General features: G+C 35.3%; 2 protein-coding genes across 5 annotated transcripts in view; both read right to left on the reverse strand.

Annotated features, from left to right (window-relative positions):
* The window catches only part of LOC143256408 (SLIT-ROBO Rho GTPase-activating protein 1-like), a 92,779-nt gene that overhangs the window by 15,922 nt on the left and 54,886 nt on the right, over positions 1-21,971 (reverse strand). For 2 of the 4 annotated variants that reach the window (XM_076513615.1, XM_076513613.1), the window contains exons 2-8: positions 8,075-8,258; positions 7,186-7,351; positions 6,581-6,643; positions 6,057-6,215; positions 4,782-4,910; positions 2,299-2,520; positions 114-215 (exon numbers count right to left, since the gene is read on the reverse strand). In XM_076513615.1, the coding sequence (XP_076369730.1) occupies positions 114-215; positions 2,299-2,520; positions 4,782-4,910; positions 6,057-6,215; positions 6,581-6,643; positions 7,186-7,351; positions 8,075-8,258 (1,025 nt within the window). Of the gene's footprint in view, positions 1-113; positions 216-2,298; positions 2,521-4,781; positions 4,911-6,056; positions 6,216-6,580; positions 6,644-7,185; positions 7,352-8,074; positions 8,259-9,326; positions 9,463-13,144; positions 13,448-21,971 lie in introns of those variants that run through there. The other 2 variants (XM_076513614.1, XM_076513616.1) reach the window with 2 other exon arrangements.
* On the reverse strand, positions 1,024-2,001 carry LOC143254910 (uncharacterized). Its single transcript, XM_076509821.1, has 3 exons — positions 1,936-2,001; positions 1,449-1,832; positions 1,024-1,089 (listed from the first exon to the last, which is right to left on the reverse strand). Exons 1-3 carry the CDS (start codon positions 1,999-2,001, stop codon positions 1,024-1,026), a joined length of 516 nt encoding a protein of 171 aa, XP_076365936.1.

Consider the following 21,971-nt stretch of genomic DNA (forward strand, 5'->3'; position numbering starts at 1 on the left):
TCATGGTTAGATGTGGTTCTATCTAACATACCACATAGATACTAAAATGTCTTCTTTTAGCTATTGTTTATTATTTTACGTGGTATGTTTCTGTTCTTAGCTATTGTTTTTACCTCTTCATTTTCTGCCTTTAGTGACGTCAAGCGTTTCTTTAACTGCTTGTACCGTTGTTCTAGTTCTTCTCGAATGGTATTGTCCAAACACAGCTTGGATACCTAAGAATAAATATATTTGTTCATCGATGATCAAATTGTTGTCTTAAAGAATTAATTGGAAACTAGAAACAAAATAGCATAAAACAAATTAAACATTTAGATAAATAGACATTAGGAGAAAAATGTCACAAAAATGTTTTGAAATCCACACTTTCCACCACACTTCTACACTGCTTCTCCTCTTCTTTGGACCTCTCCACCACATTTCTACACTGCTTCTCCTCTTCTTTGGACCTCTCCACCACATTTCTACACTGCTTCTCCTCTTCTTTGGACCTCTCCACTACATTTCTACACTGCTTCTCCTCTTCTTTGGACCTCTCCACTACACTTCTACACTGCTTCTCCTCTTCTTTGGACCTCTCCACCACATTTCTACACTGCTTCCTCTTTTTTGGACCTCTCACCACATTTTTACACTGCTTCTCCTCTTTTACACTGCTTTCTCTTCTTTGGACCTCTCACACACATTTTACACTGCTTCCTCTTCTTTGGACCTCTCCACTACATTTCTACACTGCTTCCTCTTCTTTGGACCTCTCCTTATTTTCTACACTGCTTTCCTCTTTTTTTGGACCTCTCACCACATTTCTGCACTGCTTTTCTTCTTTGGACCTCTCCATCACATTTCTGCACTGCTTCTCCTCTTCTTTGGACCTCTCACTACATTTCTACACTGTTTTCCTCTTCTTTGGACCTCTCCACCACGTTTCTGCACTGCTTTCCTTTCTTTGGACCTCTCACCACGTTTCTGCACTTTGCTTCTTTCCTTTTTCTTTGGACCTCTCCACCACATTTCTGCACTGCTTCATCTTCTTTCTTCTTTGGACCTCTCATCTTCTTTTCTGCACTGCACTTTCTTCTCTTCTTTGACCTTCCATCACGTTTTTGCACTGTTTTCTCCTCTTCTTTGGACCTCTCCACCACATTTCTGCACTGCTTTCTCCTCTTCTTTGGACCTCTCCACCACATTTCTGCACTGCTTCTCCTCTTCTTTGGACCTCTCCACACATTTCTTGCACTGCTTCCTCTTCTTTGACCTCTCCACCACATTTCTGCACTGCTTCTCCTCTTCTTTGGACCTCTCCACCACGTTTCTACACTGTTTCTCCTCTTCTTTGGACCTCTCCACTACGTTTCTACACTGTTTCTCCCTTCTTTTTGGACTGCTTTCTCTCACCACGTTTCTACCACTGCTTCTCTCTTCTTTGGACCTCTCCACTACATTTCTGCTTTCTTTGACTTCTCCTCTTCTTTGGACCTCTCCACTACATTTCTGCATAGCTGCTCCTCTTCTTTGGACCTCTCCACCACATTCCTACACTGTTTCTCCTCTTCTTTGGACCTCTCCACTACATTTCTACACTGCTTCTCCTCTTCTTTGGACCTCTCCACCACATTTCTACACTGCTTCTCCTCTTCTTTGGACCTCTCCACCACATTCCTACACTGTTTCTCCTCTTCTTTGGACCTCTCCACTACATTTCTACACTGCTTCTCCTCTTCTTTGGACCTCTCCACCACATTTCTACACTGCTTCTCCTCTTCTTTGGACCTCTCCACCACATTTCTACACTGCTTCTCCTCTTCTTTGGACCTCTCCACCACATTTCTACACTATTTCTCCTCTTCTGTCTGTATCATCCTTGTATCATCTACCATATGTCTGTATCATTCTTGTAAGTATCTGTTCAAACTTTCTTTATATTCAAATTCTGACATGATCTTCCTTACCGTTATTTTCCATCATGCTCCATGGTACAGCCTGAAAAACGTCTAATATCATTTATTGAACACTCATTTGGTGCAATGTAAAGTCTCCTGTTGCACTTAAACACCTGTATTTATTTATTAGATAGGGTAATACACTCACTAGTGACAGAAAGGTTACAAACTATTTAACAAAGCTGCATTTCTTTTTAAGCTCAATGATATTTAGGAAGTTTGTCCATGAAGATTCTGACCAACTGTTAACATGCAAGTACAATCGAAGTCTTTACAAACAAGGTATTCCACACACAAGTGAAACATTTTTAATACCTAAACCAATCAAATCTATGAAACATGCATCCACTAAAATTACCTTATCACCCTTATGAGCTTGAAATTCAAACTTCTTCGGTACCATGAAGACAGAGTTGTTGTGCTCCAAAAAACGCTGCTTGTCCACCCGAGCGTCTAGCCTGCTGATGGCCTTTATCATCTCATTGATACTGTTGTGTTTGGACTTCTGAAGATTTTCTTCTGCACTGACATGCATCTTTAACGTCCGTGCTAAACATGTGTAGAATCCGAAGTCCATGCACTATGTAACAGATTAAATAACAATCACAGTAAACCTTTCTCAGAGAAACACAAATAATGATAAGACTTACTTCCTACCATGATGTAACTACTTACTCTTGAAATACTGAAAAATTAATATAAATAACAGTACTCCAACTATCGAGAACAATTTGTAACCAACGTAATGATGTGTTATGTTGAAAATACAGAGATAACCACAAATTATATCAGTGTCTGTTGCACATTAACATACGGGTGTGGTAAATACATACAGATAATTACATATTATACAAGTAATTGTTATATACTAATGTATGGATGTGGTAAATGCATATAGATAACCAGAAGTTATATTAGTAACTGTTATACATTAACTGATGTGACAAATAAATACACAGATATAACCACACTTTATGTTCGTGACTGTTATGCAATGAATAAATAAATGACAACAGAATGGAAGCTCCAATATTTTTATGGAAAAAAAAAACATCATAGAATGCTTACAACAACAACAGGAGGTTCTAAAAACAGCCTACTACTATCTTTGTCAGTCCATGAATAGTGGGCAGGTACCAGAAGATTGGATGTTAAAAAAACGTCATAGAGTGCTTACAACAACAACAACAGGAGGTTCTAAAAACAGCCTACTACTATCTTTGTCAGTCCATGAATAGTGGGCAGGTACCAGAAGATTGGATGTAACTAATGTAACTTGTGTTTTTCCAAAAATATAATTATGACTGTTCCAGTAATTATAGATCCATTTGTCTTACCTGAGTTGTGGGAAATGTCTGTTAAAAGATACTTTACAAAATCATTTGACAAAGTTTAAAATCTTATCAGATAATCAACATGGTTTCACTGAGGAAAAATCTTGTCTTACAAATCTTTTGACATCCTTTGAAAATCTCCCTACTTATGCAGATAAGGGTTAGGATATATTTGGTGTATTTGGATTTTCAGAAAGCATTTGACAAAGTGGCACATAAAAGACTTGTAAAACAATCGTCACTAGAGTTGTGGTGGATAAGTTAGCAAATTGAACAGAAGAGTGGTTGGATGAAAGAAAACAGAGGGTTGTTACAAATGAAGTTCCATCAAAAGGGATTAAATGTCGTAAGTGAGGTCATAAGACCTTTGCCCTTTTTGGGTTACATTAATGACAGATGAAGAGACAGTCAATAAATTACTTAAATTTACCGACAATATTAAGATCTTGGGTGTTGCTCACTGCAAAGAGGATGCTGCAAAAAGATTTAGATCATTTAGTGAGTTGGGTAAATAAATGGTAGATGGATTATCATTGTTTGAATTACAAGCACAACTGGGATGGGAATTACCATGGCAGTATCATGAAAAGGATCTCAGGGTTACAGTTGATCAGTTGATCCAAGCAATATGGTGTTGCTAGTGGTAGGGTAAATAGGATGTTAGGTTGTATCCATATAAATATTGAATACAATTCTCAAAGCTCCCTGCTAGTACAGCGGTATGTCTATGGATTTACAACGCTAAAATCAGGGGTTCGATTCCCCTCGGTCGCTTTGCTATAAGAAAACACACATACAATTCTAAAAGAGGCTATAATTTCATTGTATAGGTCACTGGTCAAACTCCATTTGAAATACTGTGTTCAGTCTTAGGCTACTTACCTTAAAAAAAAACACTGAATTATTGGAAAGGGTTTAGAGAAGGGTTACTATAATGGTGCCTAGAATGGAGGGGTTTGTCATACGAGAGAATGAAATCTGACAAAACACAAGTGCTCTTTAATGTGTTTTTAAAATCTTAAATCAACATATGAACATATCACCACCAGTGAATGGAGTCTTGAAAAATAGCCTTTATCTCATGAAATAGCAGACAACAGACGCCTTTATCTCATGAAATAGCAGACAACAGACGCCTTTATCTCATGAAATAGCAGACAACAGACGCCTTTATCTCATGAAATAGCAGACAACAGGCGCCTTTATCTCATGAAATAGCAGACAACAGACGCCTTTATCTCATGAAATAGCAGACAACAGACGCCTTTATCTCATGAAATAGCAGACAACAGACGCCTTTATCTCATGAAATAGCAGACAACAGACGCCTTTATCTCATGAAATAGCAGACAACAGACACCTTTATCTCATAAAATAGCAGACAACAGACACCTTTATCCTAGATAATAAATTTATCTTTGGTTTATATCACACACACTTAGATGAAAGTATTTATTTGATGTAAAATCACATAAAAAGTTCTGTCTCCTTTACAGAAACAACTCACATCAATCAAGTCAGGAATGTTGTCAACATAATACTTATGGACTACTGCATTAGCTGCATCCAGACACAAGAGATATTCGTTACGAGCCTTCAGGGATTTGAGCTTTGAATCATTATACTTGGACTGTCTCTATAAATAAAAAAAATATTAAATAATGAATAATTATTGTTTTACTGAAGGGAAAAAAACATTAACTTTGTGTTAACAGACAACATAATTCTGATTTTGTGTTACTTAAAAATTCTTACTAGTAAAGAACTGTTGTATTTTATGTGTATCTAAATTAATAAACAATAACTACCCTCTCCTACTGGCAAACGTATGTAGCAACACATACTTATCCCCCCCCCCCCCTCTCTTACTGGCAAAGGTACATAACAGATTATTTAACCCTCTTTTACTGTTGAAGGTATAATACAATAGTGATTCTCTGGTCTTCTACCAACTAAACCAACTAAAAATCTAAGCCAATAATATTATTTACCTGCTACTAGGTTTGTTTTTTTGCTGTCAACAGTGTCTACTAAACACGTTATAAATAGTTATGTTTAAATGTGCTGACTTCCATAGTTATGGGTTCCAACAAAGTGCTGTTTCTACTAATGAATTGCACATAATCTTTGATGAGTGGCCAATTCTACGTAACTCTACGATACTTTCTCTAGACCCATTATTTCAACATCAAACTACATAAAGACTACATCTTCCTATGTTCACTCTATCATCTGTACAAAAGCACAAACCTCTTGTCTAAATGACAACACAGCCCTCATTTCTCAGGCCAAATTTTATAGTTTTTACAAAGGTTATGGAAAAGATTGCTCTGTCACATTAGGACTACTGCTGTGAACTAGGTTACTTTTATACTGGTGAAAAGATTTGTTTTAACAAAACACAAAGCTACATAACATATTAGGACTTCTGCTGTGAACTAGGTTACTTTTATACTGGTAAAAAGGTTTGTTTTAACAAAACACAAAGCTACATAAACAGGCTATCTGCTCTGTACCCATCACAGGTGTTAAAACCTAACTTTTCGAATTACTAATCTTATGATTTGCTGCTAAGCCAGTGGGGGAAGGAAAGGGGAGCTAAACAGAAAGGTCAAAATATTTTATAATATAAAGGATTACGCACTAAGTACCACTTTCTACACGGATGTTAACTTACAAACACAATCTGGATACAGCCAGTCTGCTTGTATTTTGTAAATATATGCTCCAGATTTCACAAGCAACTCAAACTTAAGTTACTGCACACACGAGAGGTTAATACCTTTTGAAGATCCTTTACTATTAAATTATATTTCTTTAGTCGCTGGATTTTCTCAGAAGAGACGGACTGCTCCAGTTTGCTCTTCTGGGACTCAAGAATTTTAATCTTACTTTCCATCTGTCTTTCTTCAGAGTGATAAGCGTGGTATGTCTTCATGCTCTAGAAACATTATAGAAACCAGAAGGTTCACCCACAGACTATAAAACTGTTAGTAAAACAAAACAATACTCAGAAACCTGGGCAACATTCAGGGTAAAACACTAAAAAATGTTACATAAGCATTTGAAACACATTCACTTCCTTTTGATTGTTAACTACAACTAAATAAATAAAAAAATTATTTTAAAGTTATTGAACCAATCATGAAAAATTTTAGAACACATGTAAAAAATCTTAAAATTCAAACTTAAGAATTTTTGGTAGTTTTTTAAGTAAAATATGTTAGCTGAAATAAAACTAATAAATTTGTGTGTTAATATGTAGGTTAATCCTGTTTTAGAACTGTTGGGCTGATGATAACTCACAGTATGAAGCTCGTACAGAAGTTTGAGTAGTTCTTCATGGCTTTCCACTCCAACTTGTCGACACTGTAAAAACACACATTTATTTACTGTTCAGATAATAAACAGGAAAACAAATTAATGTTCACTACTTTTCTCAAATCTAGAAATAAAAATGCACAGTTTCAAACCCTGACAAAACATAAAACTCATATAATCATTTAGCAGATTTTAATTGATTGTTTTGGGACTGACTGACAAAAAAATTGCTGGCCATTCATCTAGCTACAAAACCTAACGGTATATTAGTAAAAACAACTATAAAACTAACTTAAATATAACCATTAACCAATTTCTTCATTCACAATAAACTATATTATTTCACTCAATACATTTCACAAGTTACAATATTATAACATGGGAAGTTATAGTCTTCTCACAAAAAATGTTCTCAAAAGTTGTGTTTAATCATACACTATGTATACAAACAAGTCATCTAATGTGTAAATATAAAATTAGTAAATATTATTGTCCTAAACAGCCATCCGTATCAACATAAAATACGGCTCTTGTCAAGCACAGAAGACAGATAACACAGAGAACTATTACATTATTAAACAACGTATTACCCTCTTGTACATCCTCTCAACATCTTCTATAATTTGTCCAAAACGGCTGGTAAGAGCATTCGCATAGATTTCACTAAGAACAGCTCTATCCCGACTTTCCTTTCGTGTGGTTGAAAGCAAGTTTTCCCAGCAAGTGTTGGAAGAGAAAAGGTGCCATTGTTCTCTTCTGGTGGTAAAGATGGAAACAATTTCAAATGTATTACAGCAATTTTTATTAATTTGTGTATTAGACAACTTTAAAACTGGTATTTTTAAGAGATATGACAGTTAATGTAGTAATATTTCTAGAGTGGGATAAAACCCATGCCTTACTTTCTCCAATTTAGTGAAACCCCACAAAAAATATTTAAAAAATATTTCATATTATACTTTTGAAAAAGGAATTATTAACTTACAACTATAAGCCATAAATAACATTTTAAAACAGTTCAAAAACAAATCTCTGAATCCTGAATAGTAGATGAACTTACACTGTACACAACTGCTGTTCTCCATATATAGTACATTTTAACCTTAGATGTAGAAACATATTTAACAGTGTTAAACATGTTGGACACAGTATAACTGTGTAGAACAGTGTTGCACATGTCAGTATTTACTTTTCTCGTGTAACTACAGATGGAGTATTGGTTTTGAGTAATATTTACATCATTACTTCTAAAGAACTAACACACATAGCCTGTTCTTTGTCCATTATATTAATCTGTTTTATTGTAATAACAAGTTTTATATGTTTGTCACAAAAAGAATGCATACTGTTCTACATTCATCCACTTCTTAATAAAGACATATTTAGAATTTTGCAGTATTACTTTCAGCACACATGTTTTTATTAGATTAATTAACCTTTTAAGGGTCCACAAAACTTATAAACAAAACCTAGACTCACTTTTGTTTCTCTGCCTTGTGTCGTAAGGTTAAACTTTTCACAAGCTTCTCGAGAGACCGAGAATATTCCAATTCCACCTCTGCTCGTCTCCGAAAAAACTCCTGAATTTCTGCAACAATGGCTGCTTGGACTTCAACTCGAACATCCAGACACTTTAACTGTTCATTAATATGTTGCCTTATATCTGGAAAAAGAAAAACGTTCAGTTACAAACAATCACTTGTTTTCTTTTTGAAACAAGAACAACATACAAAGAAGAGTAACTTGTATAAACTGAAAACCTGGGAGTGATCCAAATGGATCTTTAAGTCAGCCTCCATAAAATGATAAACAATAAGCAAGATAGTGTAATTCTATTAAATGTATTGAGAGAAGATATGATTCACAATGGAAGGTTTAATTCACCAGTCCATATGAACTTTAACATTATACTGCATATTTTATTACAGAATAATAATAAACAGTTCAGACTCCTATCCAGAATCTATGTACCTTATAATTACAGAGCATAATAAATCAAAATCAGGAATAAACAATTATAGATAATTAAATTAAAAACTGTGGTTGTGTTACTATTATTAATGTTCCCTCTAATGTTTTGATTCACATCAGGATGAATTTTTTCATGTGTCCCAGAATCAAGGCAATATGTGCTACAATGTTTTTGTTTTTTTGTCTTGGGATGGGTGCGTATTTTTTAGACTATTGAACCGTTTTGCAATGCTACCAATCGGTTATGTGAACTTTTGACTAGTCGACTGCCAGATTCATTGAAGCCGTCATTGACTTTAGATCTCTCACCATTAGTTTTTAGTGATAATTTTGACGAGGAGATTATGGTAACTGATATAGGAAAAATGTTATTGACAACCCTTTGAATTAAAGCATCAGAGATAAAAATCATGTGCGAACACTTGAAGTTTGCCATAAGTTGGATTAGGGTAGAATAGGTATATTTACGTTTACAAATATACAAAATGTACAACATGCTCAAAGTAATTATCTTTGCTGACAATTCCACAGAATAATATGTTTTGTTTGATTTTCTTTGACAAAAGGTATTAAACATCGATTTAAATACCATAACCTCCTCAGACTAGGGGCCTAAGAAGGTTACGATATATCAAGTTGACTTTCGATATACCTTTTGAATATGTATTAGAACTTTTTTCTTGTAGAAACATAACAAATATTCTACTCAGCGTTACTGTAGTTCCTGTAACTTAAGTCCTCTGTCTAAAAATCAACTTACATTAAATTTCTATTGTCCTCCTAGTAGTACAAAAGTTTCATGTTTCCCTGAATTTGTGATGTCATTCAAAGTTTAAACAGGAAGATAGTCGATGACAGCGACCCCTTAAAGTGACTCCTTACTGATTGTGTCAGTCCACAAGGTGTTTTTATTCAAAATGTTTATCAATAATTTTAGATTTCCATACATTAAAGCTGTTCAAAATTAATGTGTGGAAGTTGTAACATTTTTAACAACTGTATCAACCATGTTTCACTTTTCATTTTCAACTAAAATATCAAAAGGCCGATAATTCTTGATTTAAGAGGTGACACTTAACGTTATTATTTATAGATTAAGAATTTGTTTAAATCCTACATTTTTAAAAAGCTGTCTTTCCTCATAATATTTGGCATATACAACGTCACTGAAGAATAAACGTACAACATTGACCTCTGAGGGCCACAATGAACTGTTTCATAGCCACATTAATATAAATGTATTAATGCTGTTAGCACCTATAGAATAAAAATTATTTAAAGCGCATCTATAAATTCTACGCTACGTTTTTATTAAAAATACTTGTCTATCAGTATGAGTTTGTTGTTTTTTATCTGTACTAGATTTCTACTATCGAGATTATGAAAACCTTAATTTATAAAATATAATAAAGGAGTTCTTCCTTAAAATAATTTTTATAATCCAGTCAAAAGGACGCGACTTTTCATGTGTCAACTTCGTGAGTAATTAACTTCTCTTCTCACGACATTTCACGCGTATGTTTAACAAAATGGCGTCGAGACATAGGAAATGATATTGTACTCGGATTCGCGAGGTTAATACTGATAGCAAATAATTAGACATTCTTTTAACAATCACCATTCTCACCCTATGTTATTAAAAATTACAGACTTAGCTCGTGAGGTTAAATGTAACGGAAGTTGTAACAATAGCGCCATGATACGTGGAATACAGTAGTTAACAATTTCTCACGACCAGTAGAAATAAACATGCAACTGTGCTTCAACAGTGTTGAAATAAAAGGTGTGTAATTCAGACATATCACAGCGACCATCTCTAGCCTAAAAGCCGTATCCTAGCAACTGAGATTATAAATAGATACCAGAGTATCTTATCGATTAATTACCTGTCTAGGGGTCGACCAACTCTAACAATCTAATTTACATATAGAACAATAACAGTCTTTAACGTGCTGTTACAAAAACATGAATAATTTATTTCTACTACTACATGTGAGAACGTACAAAAATATTAATAATAAAAACGCCACGTTCTTATAAAACAGTAAGAAAGACAACAATACGAAGTAGTATATATAAAAAACACAATAAAAGATATTTATAAATAGCGACACAAATACGTTGCTTTGCGGCGCGAGGATGTTGTACTTGTATAGCTTATGGCGTTGTCCTATAAACACTTAATTATGTCGTGTTCGACTATCAATAACATAGTAAACAACGAGAAATAAATTAGTAACCCCATGTAACATACCTCCCCTTAAGATCTTTTTATTGTCGACCGAAGTACAGAAATGTAGGTCTAGTGGGTCATATTTTTTATAGCAACTCCTTAAAAAGAACATCTTACCTAAACATAAGAGTGATGGTCGAACCAACAAAATGTCCATGAGACAAGAACTTCGCGATTAATAATATAAAATTATGTAAGATAACCACAAAACTACAATTCATAGTTATAAGCAAAGTAGGAAGAGAAATGTCTTATATCTCTGTTTCCTAACGGAATTGTTGGTTGATAAAGGAGCTGTGATGTCGAACTGATTCAGATATATCCCGTCTCCTGATGAAACTGTTGGTTGATAAAGGAGCTGTGATGTCGAACTGATTCAGGTATATCCTGTCTCCTGATGAAACTGTTGGTTGATAAAGGAGCTGTGATATCGAACTGATTCAGGTATATCCTGTCTCCTGATGAAACTGTTGGTTGATAAAGGAGCTGTGATATCGAACTGATTCAGATATATCCTGTCTCCTGATGAAACTGTTGGTTGATAAAGGAGCTGTGATATCGAACTGATTCAGGTATATCCTGTCTCCTGATGAAACTGTTGGTTGATAAAGGAGCTGTGATGTCGAACTGATTCAGGTATATCCCGTCTCCTGATGAAACTGTTGGTTGATAAAGGAGCTGTGATGTCGAACTGATTCAGGTATATCCTGTCTCCTGATGAAACTGTTGGTTGATAAAGGAGCTGTGATGTCGAACTGATTCAGGTATATCCTGTCTCCTGATGAAACTGTTGGTTGATAAAGGAGCTGTGATGTCGAACTGATTCAGATATATCCTGTCTCGTGATGAAACTGTTGGTTGATAAAGGAGCTGTGATGTCGAACTGATTCAGATATATCCTGTCTCCTGATGAAACTGTTGGTTGATAAAGGAACTGTGATATCGAACTGATTCAGATATATCCCGTCTCCTGAAGAAACTGTTGGTTGATAGAGACTCAGATATCGAACTGATTCAGGTATATCCTGTCTCCTGATGAAACTGTTGGTTGATAGAGACTCAGATATCGAACTGATTCAGATATATCCCGTCTCCTGAAGACTGTTGGTTGAAACTGATATGGTTGATATCCTGTCTCCTGAGAAACTGTTGGTTGATAGAGTGATATCGAACTGATTCAGATATATCCCGTCTCCTGAAGAAACTGTTGGTTGATAGAGACTCAGATATCGAACTGATTCAGGTATATCCCGTCTCCTGATGAAACTGTTGGTTGATAAAGGAGCTGTGATGTCGAACTGATTCAGGTATATCCCGTCTCCTGATGAAACTGTTGGTTGATAGAGACTCAGATATCGAACTGATTCAGATATATCCCGTCTCCTGAAGAAACTGTTGGTTGATAGAGACTCAGATATCGAACTGATTCAGGTATATCCCGTCTCCTGATGAAACTGTTGGTTGATAGAGACTCAGATATCGAACTGATTCAGATATATCCCGTCTCCTGATGAAACTGTTGGTTGATAGAGACTCAGATATCAAACTGATTTAGATAAATACCTAATTACTCTTTCTGAACGGATTTCTGCACAACGATGAACTAGTTACATTTCTTCTCCCATAAACAGCTCTCTTCGACTGTTTGTTTTAATCTTGGTATTAAGTTTCTCAGCTAAATCCTATTACGAAAGCTGTATGGTGTAGTAGGTGGATACTTAGTTTATCCACTGTTAGGAGTATGGTGTAGTAGGCGGATACCTAGTTTATCCACTGTTAGGAGTATGGTGTAGTAGGCGGATACCTAGTTTATCCACTGTTAGGAGTATGGTGTAGTAGGCGGATACCTAGTTTATCCACTGTTAGGAGTATGGTGTAGTAGGCGGATACCTAGTTTATCCACTGTTAGGAGTATGGTGTAGTAGGCGGATACTTAGTTTATCCACTGTTAGGAATCAAATAATTCCGCTGCCAAGCGATTCCACAAGGCAAGACTTGAATTACAGCAACGTAGACATGTGAAAGCTTTCTTTATCTAAATAGGAAGGTAATCTTCATGTAAAGATAAACATGGATTTAGGCTTAGGTAGACATTCTCTTACTTAACTACATTCAGTCTGTAGAATAGCACGTATTCTAGTTGGTTCATTTAAAAGTTTGCTGCAGTTTTACATAACGTCTGAAATAGTAAACTACAGGAAATCGAAATATTTAGGGTTAGCCCAACATCTTTGGTAATTTTGACTAATGGAAGCCAACAATATTGATGACTCTCTTGTTACCAATACTATGTTATAAACAGTTCTACGCTAAGCCTGCTGTACTAACAGGGCATCCATACTCACCCATCCAGTCGACTTCCAGTCGGGGGTTCCAACAAGCCATTGTTGCCGACAAGTCCGTGTACGTGGCCCGTCACCCACCAAGTCTGATTTTATGCCAGTAGGAGCGGGCACTGGTTTATGACAGACTACTGGTGAACAACTACATATTTTCAACGTTCGTTTGCTCCGTCCCTTGTTGGTTTGTTTTTTTTTCACTCGCGACCTGCGCTACACATCAGCTCGCGCGGCGCCCAAGAACATGAACCGTGACCTTGTGTCTGAACAACAGCGAATCTCTGGCCGTTATCAACCCCCGAACTGGTTTAACAAACCAAATCAGCGTCAGGCACAGAACAGAAGTACTTTTTACAACTTTTACTCAAGTAGCCTACAAATCTAAGTAGTACCTCAAAAGAAAACTTTATGTATGTACAAGAGGGCAGCACCATACGATAGACCCGTCACAGTGTACTTTGCATCTGTCCAGATACTGATTATGTGTATTGCAGCCTTGCATAAACTAAATTTAATACACACACACGGGTTGTTATTGTTTCACATGTTCCACAGTAAGTAACACCACCACAGATAGCGAAACAACTTTACTTATTACGTCCTCTGATAACTATACACAAGACTCTTTACCGTTCAAAAGGACCCTTCACTACAGGAACAAATGTTAGTGATCGAACACTTTGTGTTTGTCTGTCTGGTATCATGATATAAATAACTGGATGAATGTTTGTTTCCGAGTTTGTCAGTAGATTCATTTTTGCCGCGAATAAAAAACAAACAAACAAACTTTAATGTGCGAGGGGACCGTTAATTAAATTCGGGAAATCGACGCTGATTAACTTCACATTTAATGCTGCGCGTTGTACGGCATCAGACGAACAGTTCACGTGTTATGGCTCGAACTATGGAAGGTGACGCCCCCCTTCCTCATTAGTTTTAAGCCTCGCATTACCGTACCTTTGGTAGTGTATTATAAAACCCTAATATACTATTTATATTAGTCCTGATCTGGTATATCAATATCCTTTCCAGGAAAGAGACAATTAAATTTTATCGACATATTTTAATAAAAAGACAATTAAAACCATGTCCCTAATCAAGTCTCCAACTTTAAATCTTTATCTACGGTTGATTGACAACTTGAAGACGTGCCTACCACAAAAGTGATTTGGTGAACGTCATAATCTCACAACCAGGCCTAATTATTTTGACCAATTAACGTCATTTTCATTTGTCCCGTGGTTACGACACTCTAGGAACAACATTACGACAGGAACCAGTTGTGTTAAAACACATGGAAAACGTTCTCTCTCAGCATAAAGCTATGAAAACACATACACATTACTTGAAAAAAAAACACAAAAAAACTCTTAAATCCGAGTTCCGTGTGGTGTAGAAGCATTAAACAGCTGATACAAAAAATTATCAACAGATGGCTCTCATCACCTAGTACTGTCTGAACAAAAACAGTCCTCAGTAGACTGGGTAAAAATAAACTTTGCCCTATAGTGAAATAGATTTCACAGATGTTTCGTGTAATCTATCAAGTTTTCAATTTAAAAACTTGATTTATGTTCAGTTGTTTTTTTAAGTAATTATTAAGATAGGAGAAACAGTTTATGATTGGGCAAAAATTGTCATGTGCAACTGTCAGTTAGTAATGACGTTCATCCCATACGTCGACAGGCAGTGTTCGCGCATGACAAGATAAGCTACACACAAAGCACCACACGCGCTATCACAAACATGTAAATTGTGCATGAGGTCGTAAACCTCTAAACACTTTTGGGAAAAGAAAAAAGTGTGTGTGTTTCTTCATCAAACCTGTTCTCTGCTACATTCGACTTTAATAAACATAAAGTAAAGTACAAAGACTATTGTAAGTTGTTTCTGAATTTAGATTTAAAAGTTTTAATACCCTCATCAGCCATCTTGGGAATACATTTTTACTTCAAATGGGCTTCTCGTTATCACAAAATGAAAACCTTGTTCACTTCATGATTAAAACTGAGGCTTAGAAAAACGAGTATTGTGACACACGATTTTTGGAAAATTATGTTTCTTGTTCTCGATATGAAAGTGGAGGGTGAAAATGAATGTGTTGTCCATAAGTGTGGTCCCTGTTTAAAGGAAGTCATAAGTTTAAAATGTGTCAAACCAACCCTAACATTCCAGACGTTTAGATGATGTCACATTCAAGTCTCCATTCTTTGAAATATAGAAAGACAATGTGTACAAGACACGATTCTAATTATGTATCGCTGAATTATTTAGATAACATTTTTTACAATACTAGGAGTTACCAGCTAAACAGATGACACAGATTTATAAGATACGTCTGAGTTTATCACACAAACAACAGTAACTATTTCACCTATTGGCACAGATCAAATAATAAAACACACACAGATACATTTTTCGCAGTGCTCGGTACTTGAATTAGGAACTAATCCCAAGGGAAAGACACAACCTGACGATGACCAAAGGTCGAAACATTGTTCGCTCCGCTATTTGTGCTTTACTCCATCCATACCAGCCGTTTTTAGATATATCAAAGACACATTTTCCTTGATGGCAGCGAAATTATATGCCATTCGATACAATTACATGACTTACTGAAGTGAGTAATGACAGAAACCACGAGCTACTTATCTACATAACGTCTACACTGATGTGTTCGTGATAAATACACGTCATTATGTAACGTCTACACTGATGTGTTCGTGATAAATACACGTCATTATGCTTTTCTTTAAAGAAGTGAAAGAATGAATCACGTTTTTAAGTACGTGCTATTAAAATAAACTCGATATTATGGGCCGAGCCGAGCCGAGCCGACCCGACCCTCTTCGTTGTCGCCAAAACAAACTACGTTACATAATTCATGGCGTCTTTATAATCTCTCGTGACGCCCCCGTGTGCACGTAGTTGATGGCCACAGTTCTGTCAGGTGCCATAAACATTGAAAAATATTTATTGTAAACGCCTAAAAACAAGATAACCAAAAACATTATGAAACAACAGTGGATAATACGAAAGAATAATAACACATTCTTATATAAATAAAAACCCATGCAACAAAGAAACACATCTCAATTGTCGATAAGAAAACTTAGAAACCTCGAATTTCTGTTTACAATGTGACAATCGTGTAACTTTTTGTTTGTTGTTTTCTCAGACATTCGCGGCAAGCTGTGCATGGGCTATCGACGTAAGAAGTCCCTGATTATGAACTGCTATAGGCTAAAGGAAAATAGTCAAGAAGCACCCACCGCCAACTCTTATATCACCGAATAGTTGAATGTGACCGTTACCCTTATAACTTACCCACGGGCCCCAAAATACGAAGCGTAGTACGGGTTAAACACAGACGATCAACTTGAAAATTCAGTACATTGTCAGTATGGGTTGGAATCACAAAACAGTATCTGAAAAGATTCTTAATTTTACAATATTTGTTTTTAAACTAATAAGCATTAATGGACGAACAACGTTTGTTTTGATAATAGATAACGCCAAAATACACCGACTTTGTACATTTTCATCGCTTAGAATTTCGCGCGAGCTACACGAGAGTTATCTCTTACCAACGAACGGCTGAAAGGGCAAGCGTATTTGGTGGGACGGGGATTCGAACCCGCGACCCTCGGATTACGAGTCCAGTGCCTTAACTACCTAACCATGGCGGGTCCCTATAATTTCAAAACGAAGCAATAATTATAAATATACAAATTGACTTATTTTATAATAGAAGCTATAATTCGTTTGTTTACGTCATGGCAACAATCTGCTCGAACCTTAGAAACAGTTTGATAACATGGCGACAAATAAAAGACACGTTAATTATGATATATTAAAATACAATATGGAGCCCGAGAAAAGCTGACTTCACACTGTGATGGATCGTTAAACATTCCATTTCGGACTGAAGAATTGGTTGTACTGTGCTAACAAAGATATACTTAATTTATTGTTACTAAATAAAATTCAAAGGTTTAGAAACACGCACTAGTTTATATTTAAAATCATTGATAAAGATAAAATAATAATATATGCTGTAATATGCCCTCAAAATAGAACGCTTCATACAATTCATGTCTATGAGACGAAGTTCGCATACATTAAATATTTTCTTACGTATCATTGTTACAGATATCCAACACACAAGTAAGGCCAGATTGTCAAAACACAGATGTTAAGTGAAGAACACAACCATATAAAGTGTTACAATAACTAGAATGCCTCTTCACATTTAATTTTTAACGGCTAAACTTGATAATCAACTTTATGGAGGTGGCGCCCTCTGTTATCAGAGAAATATACTATGTTAAACTTCAATCCACAGCATTTGACTACTGTACATGACACGAAAAGCTGACTATAACCCAGTAGAAACACGTGCCGTTACCAACGCTCCCTGAACAAGCAGACTGTTGGACACATCCTGTTAGAAACATTACCATGAATAAACTTTCTTGTATATCTTACTCAGTTTCAGTTTTGTTTAACCAGAAGACTAACTACAGTCATTCAACTGTTTCACCATTAAATACCAGTCAATAAGTGAATACACGCAGAAACGTGTTACGAGTTAAATACGTAGTTACGCTTATAATTATTTTATGATGTTCGTAAAGTGAAATCCTGTTTACGAAAATTAAAGTCTTTTACTGATTGACGTCTTACGTATTAGTTCAGAATTTGAGACAAAGATAAACTAGGGATACCTGCGTATAATAATTCCTGAATTTGACCTGGTATGTTGTAGCTCGTAATCCGAGGGTCGCGGGTTCCAACCTCTATCACAACAAACATGCTCGCCCCTTCAGGCGTGGGGGCGTTATAATATAACGGTCGATCCCACTATTCGTTGGTAAAAGAGTAGCCCAAATGTTGGCGGTGGGTGGTAATGACTAGCTGCCTTCCCTCTAGTCTCATATTGCTAAATTAGGAACGGCTAGCGCAGATAGCCCTCGTGTTGGTTTGCAGAAAATTCTAAACAAATCAAACTAATGTCGTAACTCAACTTCAAATCTAGGATACTCTTGACTACTATAATAATTGGATTTGACAGTCACTCTTATAGCGCATCAATGATCCCAAAATGCAACAGGCAGCAGGCCATGAATTCACAGTCAGCTCTTATTGGAGCCATTTAGTGAATTTTAATATTGTATCGCCAGGTGCATGAAAGAGCACGTGCTACAGTTTCAACAGCTGCAGCACGTGCAGATGTTAAAAACGTGTTTTATGATGTCGTAATCTTACTAGAAAAAATATCGATTTTTATTAAGAGTAAAACATAGAAAAAAGGTTTACAACAGCACATCACAAAGCATCAAACTTATTACAGAATAGTCAATATCTAATGCTAAACCTAGATTTAGACACTCAAAATCCATAGGAAAAGATATGACAAAATGATGCTATTGCTTTTGAGTATTTTTGAAACGTGCCTGATAAATTAAAAAAGAAAAAGAAAAGTTGAAGAAAGGCTTAATTTTAAGATGTATCTTTCTACAATCTGCGATTTGTTCAGATAAAAAATTAACTATTAATACTAAAGTTGAAATACCTATTTCTTTCATAAAAGAATATTATTAATAGGATATTATTATTCATGGCGAGTTAATAAATGAATATTTAATGAGACGTTAAAAGCTAAAGAAAATGGTAGGAGATAAATTAGTGAAGGAAGAAAACCAGACGACTATCTGTGATGTCAGTCACTAAACCTAACTAAATATTAACTTAACGATTTTAACTTATAACAGATCCTCCCCACATTATTTTCCATATAGATCTAACATTTTTTCTCTCTTCCACTTCGAGACGCGTATTTTCGCTAATTTTGGCCTTTACACAATAAGAAAAGAAAATCAAAAATAACTGATTATTTTAATGTAATTTATGTGCATTTGCAATAACCGTAACTCAACACTACGTCTTTTTTCGAGTTCAGTGGACCTACAACGAAACACTGGATGTCGGGTGTTTGATTTGGTGAATGATATCTGCGCCCTCTGGAAAGTTAAGCAGCGGCATTCAGGTCCCAGTGAATCTAGCTTTTATCCGGTTAGCATTATATTTCGTATCAAATCGTGTTTGTAGCTACCATACTTTTATGTTCGAGTCTAATAAAAAGTGTTTCAAATTAATTTAGCAACTCATGTGTCACTCGCCATCGTACTTAGGCCTAGTTATCTATCACTACACTTCAGCTAACTTTCTCGGTAAAATGTAAAAGTTACTTCGAAATATAACTTTCTCGGTAAAATGTAAAAGTTACTTCGAAATATATACAGGTGAGAAGTTATATCGGAAAGGAACAGTGAATTACATGAGAACAGGCAGTATTATGAGAATCATAACCAAATCAAGAACATTCGGAGGCAGGAAAATAAAACCTATTGAATGTGATAATATTAGATCGGACATTTTAAAACACGGAAGAGAAATAAATCAACACTCTCACCTGAAAATTACAAGAAGTTTCTAGACAGTCCTAAAATAGTTAACAAATCAGACGCGAGAACGAATAGCCAAAAGTATTAAATTGTGGGTTTGACTTATAAATTACCAAATTATAATGACGAATAAAATAATACAAAGAACGACACTAAAAGTAAGTTCAAATGATTCAAAGTCAATTAGAAAAAGGTTGGATAGAAAAAATTAAGTCACAGTAAACAAAGGCTCTATTTTAAAGTTACTGAAAGAAAATATAAATACAATTATTTGTAAAGCACATAAAGGGGAACAAACTTATATTCAAATTATGACGGGGAAGTTGATGTGCTTAAGGAAAATGAAAAACAAGTGTTAAAAACTGATTCATTCTGATTAGTCTCCATCATGATTCATTAAAAACAGGTTCATTCTGATTAGTCTCCATCATGATTCATTAAAAACAGGTTCATTCTGATTAGTCTCCATCATGATTCATTAAAAACAGGTTCATTCTGATTAGTCTCCATCATGATTCATTAAAAACAGGTTCATTCTGATTAGTCTCCATCATGATTCATTAAAAACAGGTTCATTCTGATTAGTCTCCATCATGATTCATTAAAAACAGGTTCATTCTGATTAGTCTCCATCATGATTCATTAAAAACAGATTCATTCTGATTGGTCTCCATCATGATTCATTAAAAACAGATTCATTCTGATTAGTCTCCATCATGATTCATTAAAAACAGGTTCATTCTGATTAGTCTCCATCATGATTCATTAAAACAGGTTCATTCTGATTAGTCTCCATCATGATTCATTAAAAACAGATTCATTCTGATTGGTCTCCATCATGATTCATTAAAAACAGGTTCATTCTGATTAGTCTCCATCATGATTCATTAAAAACAGGTTCATTCTGATTAGTCTCCATCATGATTCATTAAAAACAGGTTCATTCTGATTAGTCTCCATCATGATTCATTAAAAACAGGTTCATTCTGATTAGTCTCCATCATGATTCATTAAAAACAGATTCATTCTGATTGGTCTCCATCATGATTCATTAAAAACAGATTCATTCTGATTAGTCTCCATCATGATTCATTAAAAACTGATTCATTCTAATTAGTCTCACATACGTCCATCACTCCAAGCGTTTATGTGATGACAACGGTACAAAAACAAGGCTTTAAGCCCATAATATAAGTAGAGGTGGTCAGCCTAGGAAGTGGTTAAGTTTATGGTTCAAAAGTATTATGTTTGAAATATACGAAGAATTATAATTAAAAACGTTGAAACCCTCTACAAAATAGGTTTTAAAATGGGAGATATATTTCTATTCTCTTATGTAATAACATTATTGGTTGAAACTTCTAATGAAGTTGTTAGATGCTTTGCAAAGAAATTAAAAGAAAGATTTCCAATAGTTAAAATTACTATGCATTTAACAAGCCTCTGTGGTGAAAACCAGTTTCTTAGTTTAACCACAAGCATTAAAAACAAAGAAGGTTCAGCCATGGCACCTGCTTCTAGGTGATCTTTAGATGGATATATTTCAAACTGAAGCGTTACGTAATAGTGTTCTGACGAGATGTTAGCACAACGTAACAAGGCAAAAGTAAGATGTATTAGTTTATTCAAACAAATTGAATTTACATCGAAATCTGAAGGAAATACGTTATTTTTAAACGTACTTGCTGAAAATAACATAATTTAGAAGCATCCCATCACAGAAAACTGTTAGCTATTAATAATAGTGTCTATAAAATAAATTTCTCTATTCTTGTATATTATTAATCGATTTAAATGATGAATTGTTACCGATTCAACTCAGAGCCATTAAAATTGAAATTTATTAAACTAGTAATGTTTACTAGTTTAAAATACTAAAACTATGTTAAACACCAGGACTAAAGTAAGCTAATACATGATTTTTTAAACGGACAATATAATTAAGAGGAAAAACGAAATTTAGTTGTTGTTTTTTATTTCGCGCAAAGCTACACGAGGGCTATCTGCGCTAGCCGTACCTAATTTAGCAGCGTAAGACTAGCGGGAAGGCAACTAGTCATCACCACTCACCGCCAATTATTGGGCTACGTTTACCAATGAATAATGGGATTAATTGTCGCTTTATAACGCCCCCATGGCCGAAAGGGCGAGCATATTTGGTGCGATGGGGATTCGAACCCGCGACCCTCAGATTACGAGTCGAACGTCTCAACCCACCAGACCGTGCCGCACCTCGAAATTTATAAAATATTTAATACCAACGTGGTAGTACTTGCATTTATCGAACTAAGAGGAACTTAAAACAAGGGTTGTAAGTACATATCACTGCACGTAAGAAACAAAGTCAAGAATGAACTATATCAGAA

Source organism: Tachypleus tridentatus, chromosome 7 (assembly GCF_004210375.1).
Source record: "Tachypleus tridentatus isolate NWPU-2018 chromosome 7, ASM421037v1, whole genome shotgun sequence".
In the NCBI taxonomy this organism is placed as follows: domain Eukaryota; kingdom Metazoa; phylum Arthropoda; class Merostomata; order Xiphosura; family Limulidae; genus Tachypleus; species Tachypleus tridentatus.

Bases quoted from the DNA above. Each gene is read 5' to 3' on its own strand.
- LOC143254910 (XM_076509821.1), bottom strand. From the start codon at position 2,001: ATGATATTAGACGTTTTTCAGGCTGTACCATGGAGCATGATGGAAAAT. The intron at 1,833-1,935 runs GTCAGAATTTGA...GAGGAGAAATAG, and splicing joins ATAACGGTAAGGAAGATCAT to TGTAGAAATGTGGTGGAGAG. The intron at 1,090-1,448 runs GCAGAAATGTAG...ACGTGATGGAAG, and splicing joins AAGAGGAGAAGTCAAAGAAA to GTCAAAGAAGAGAAGAAAGT.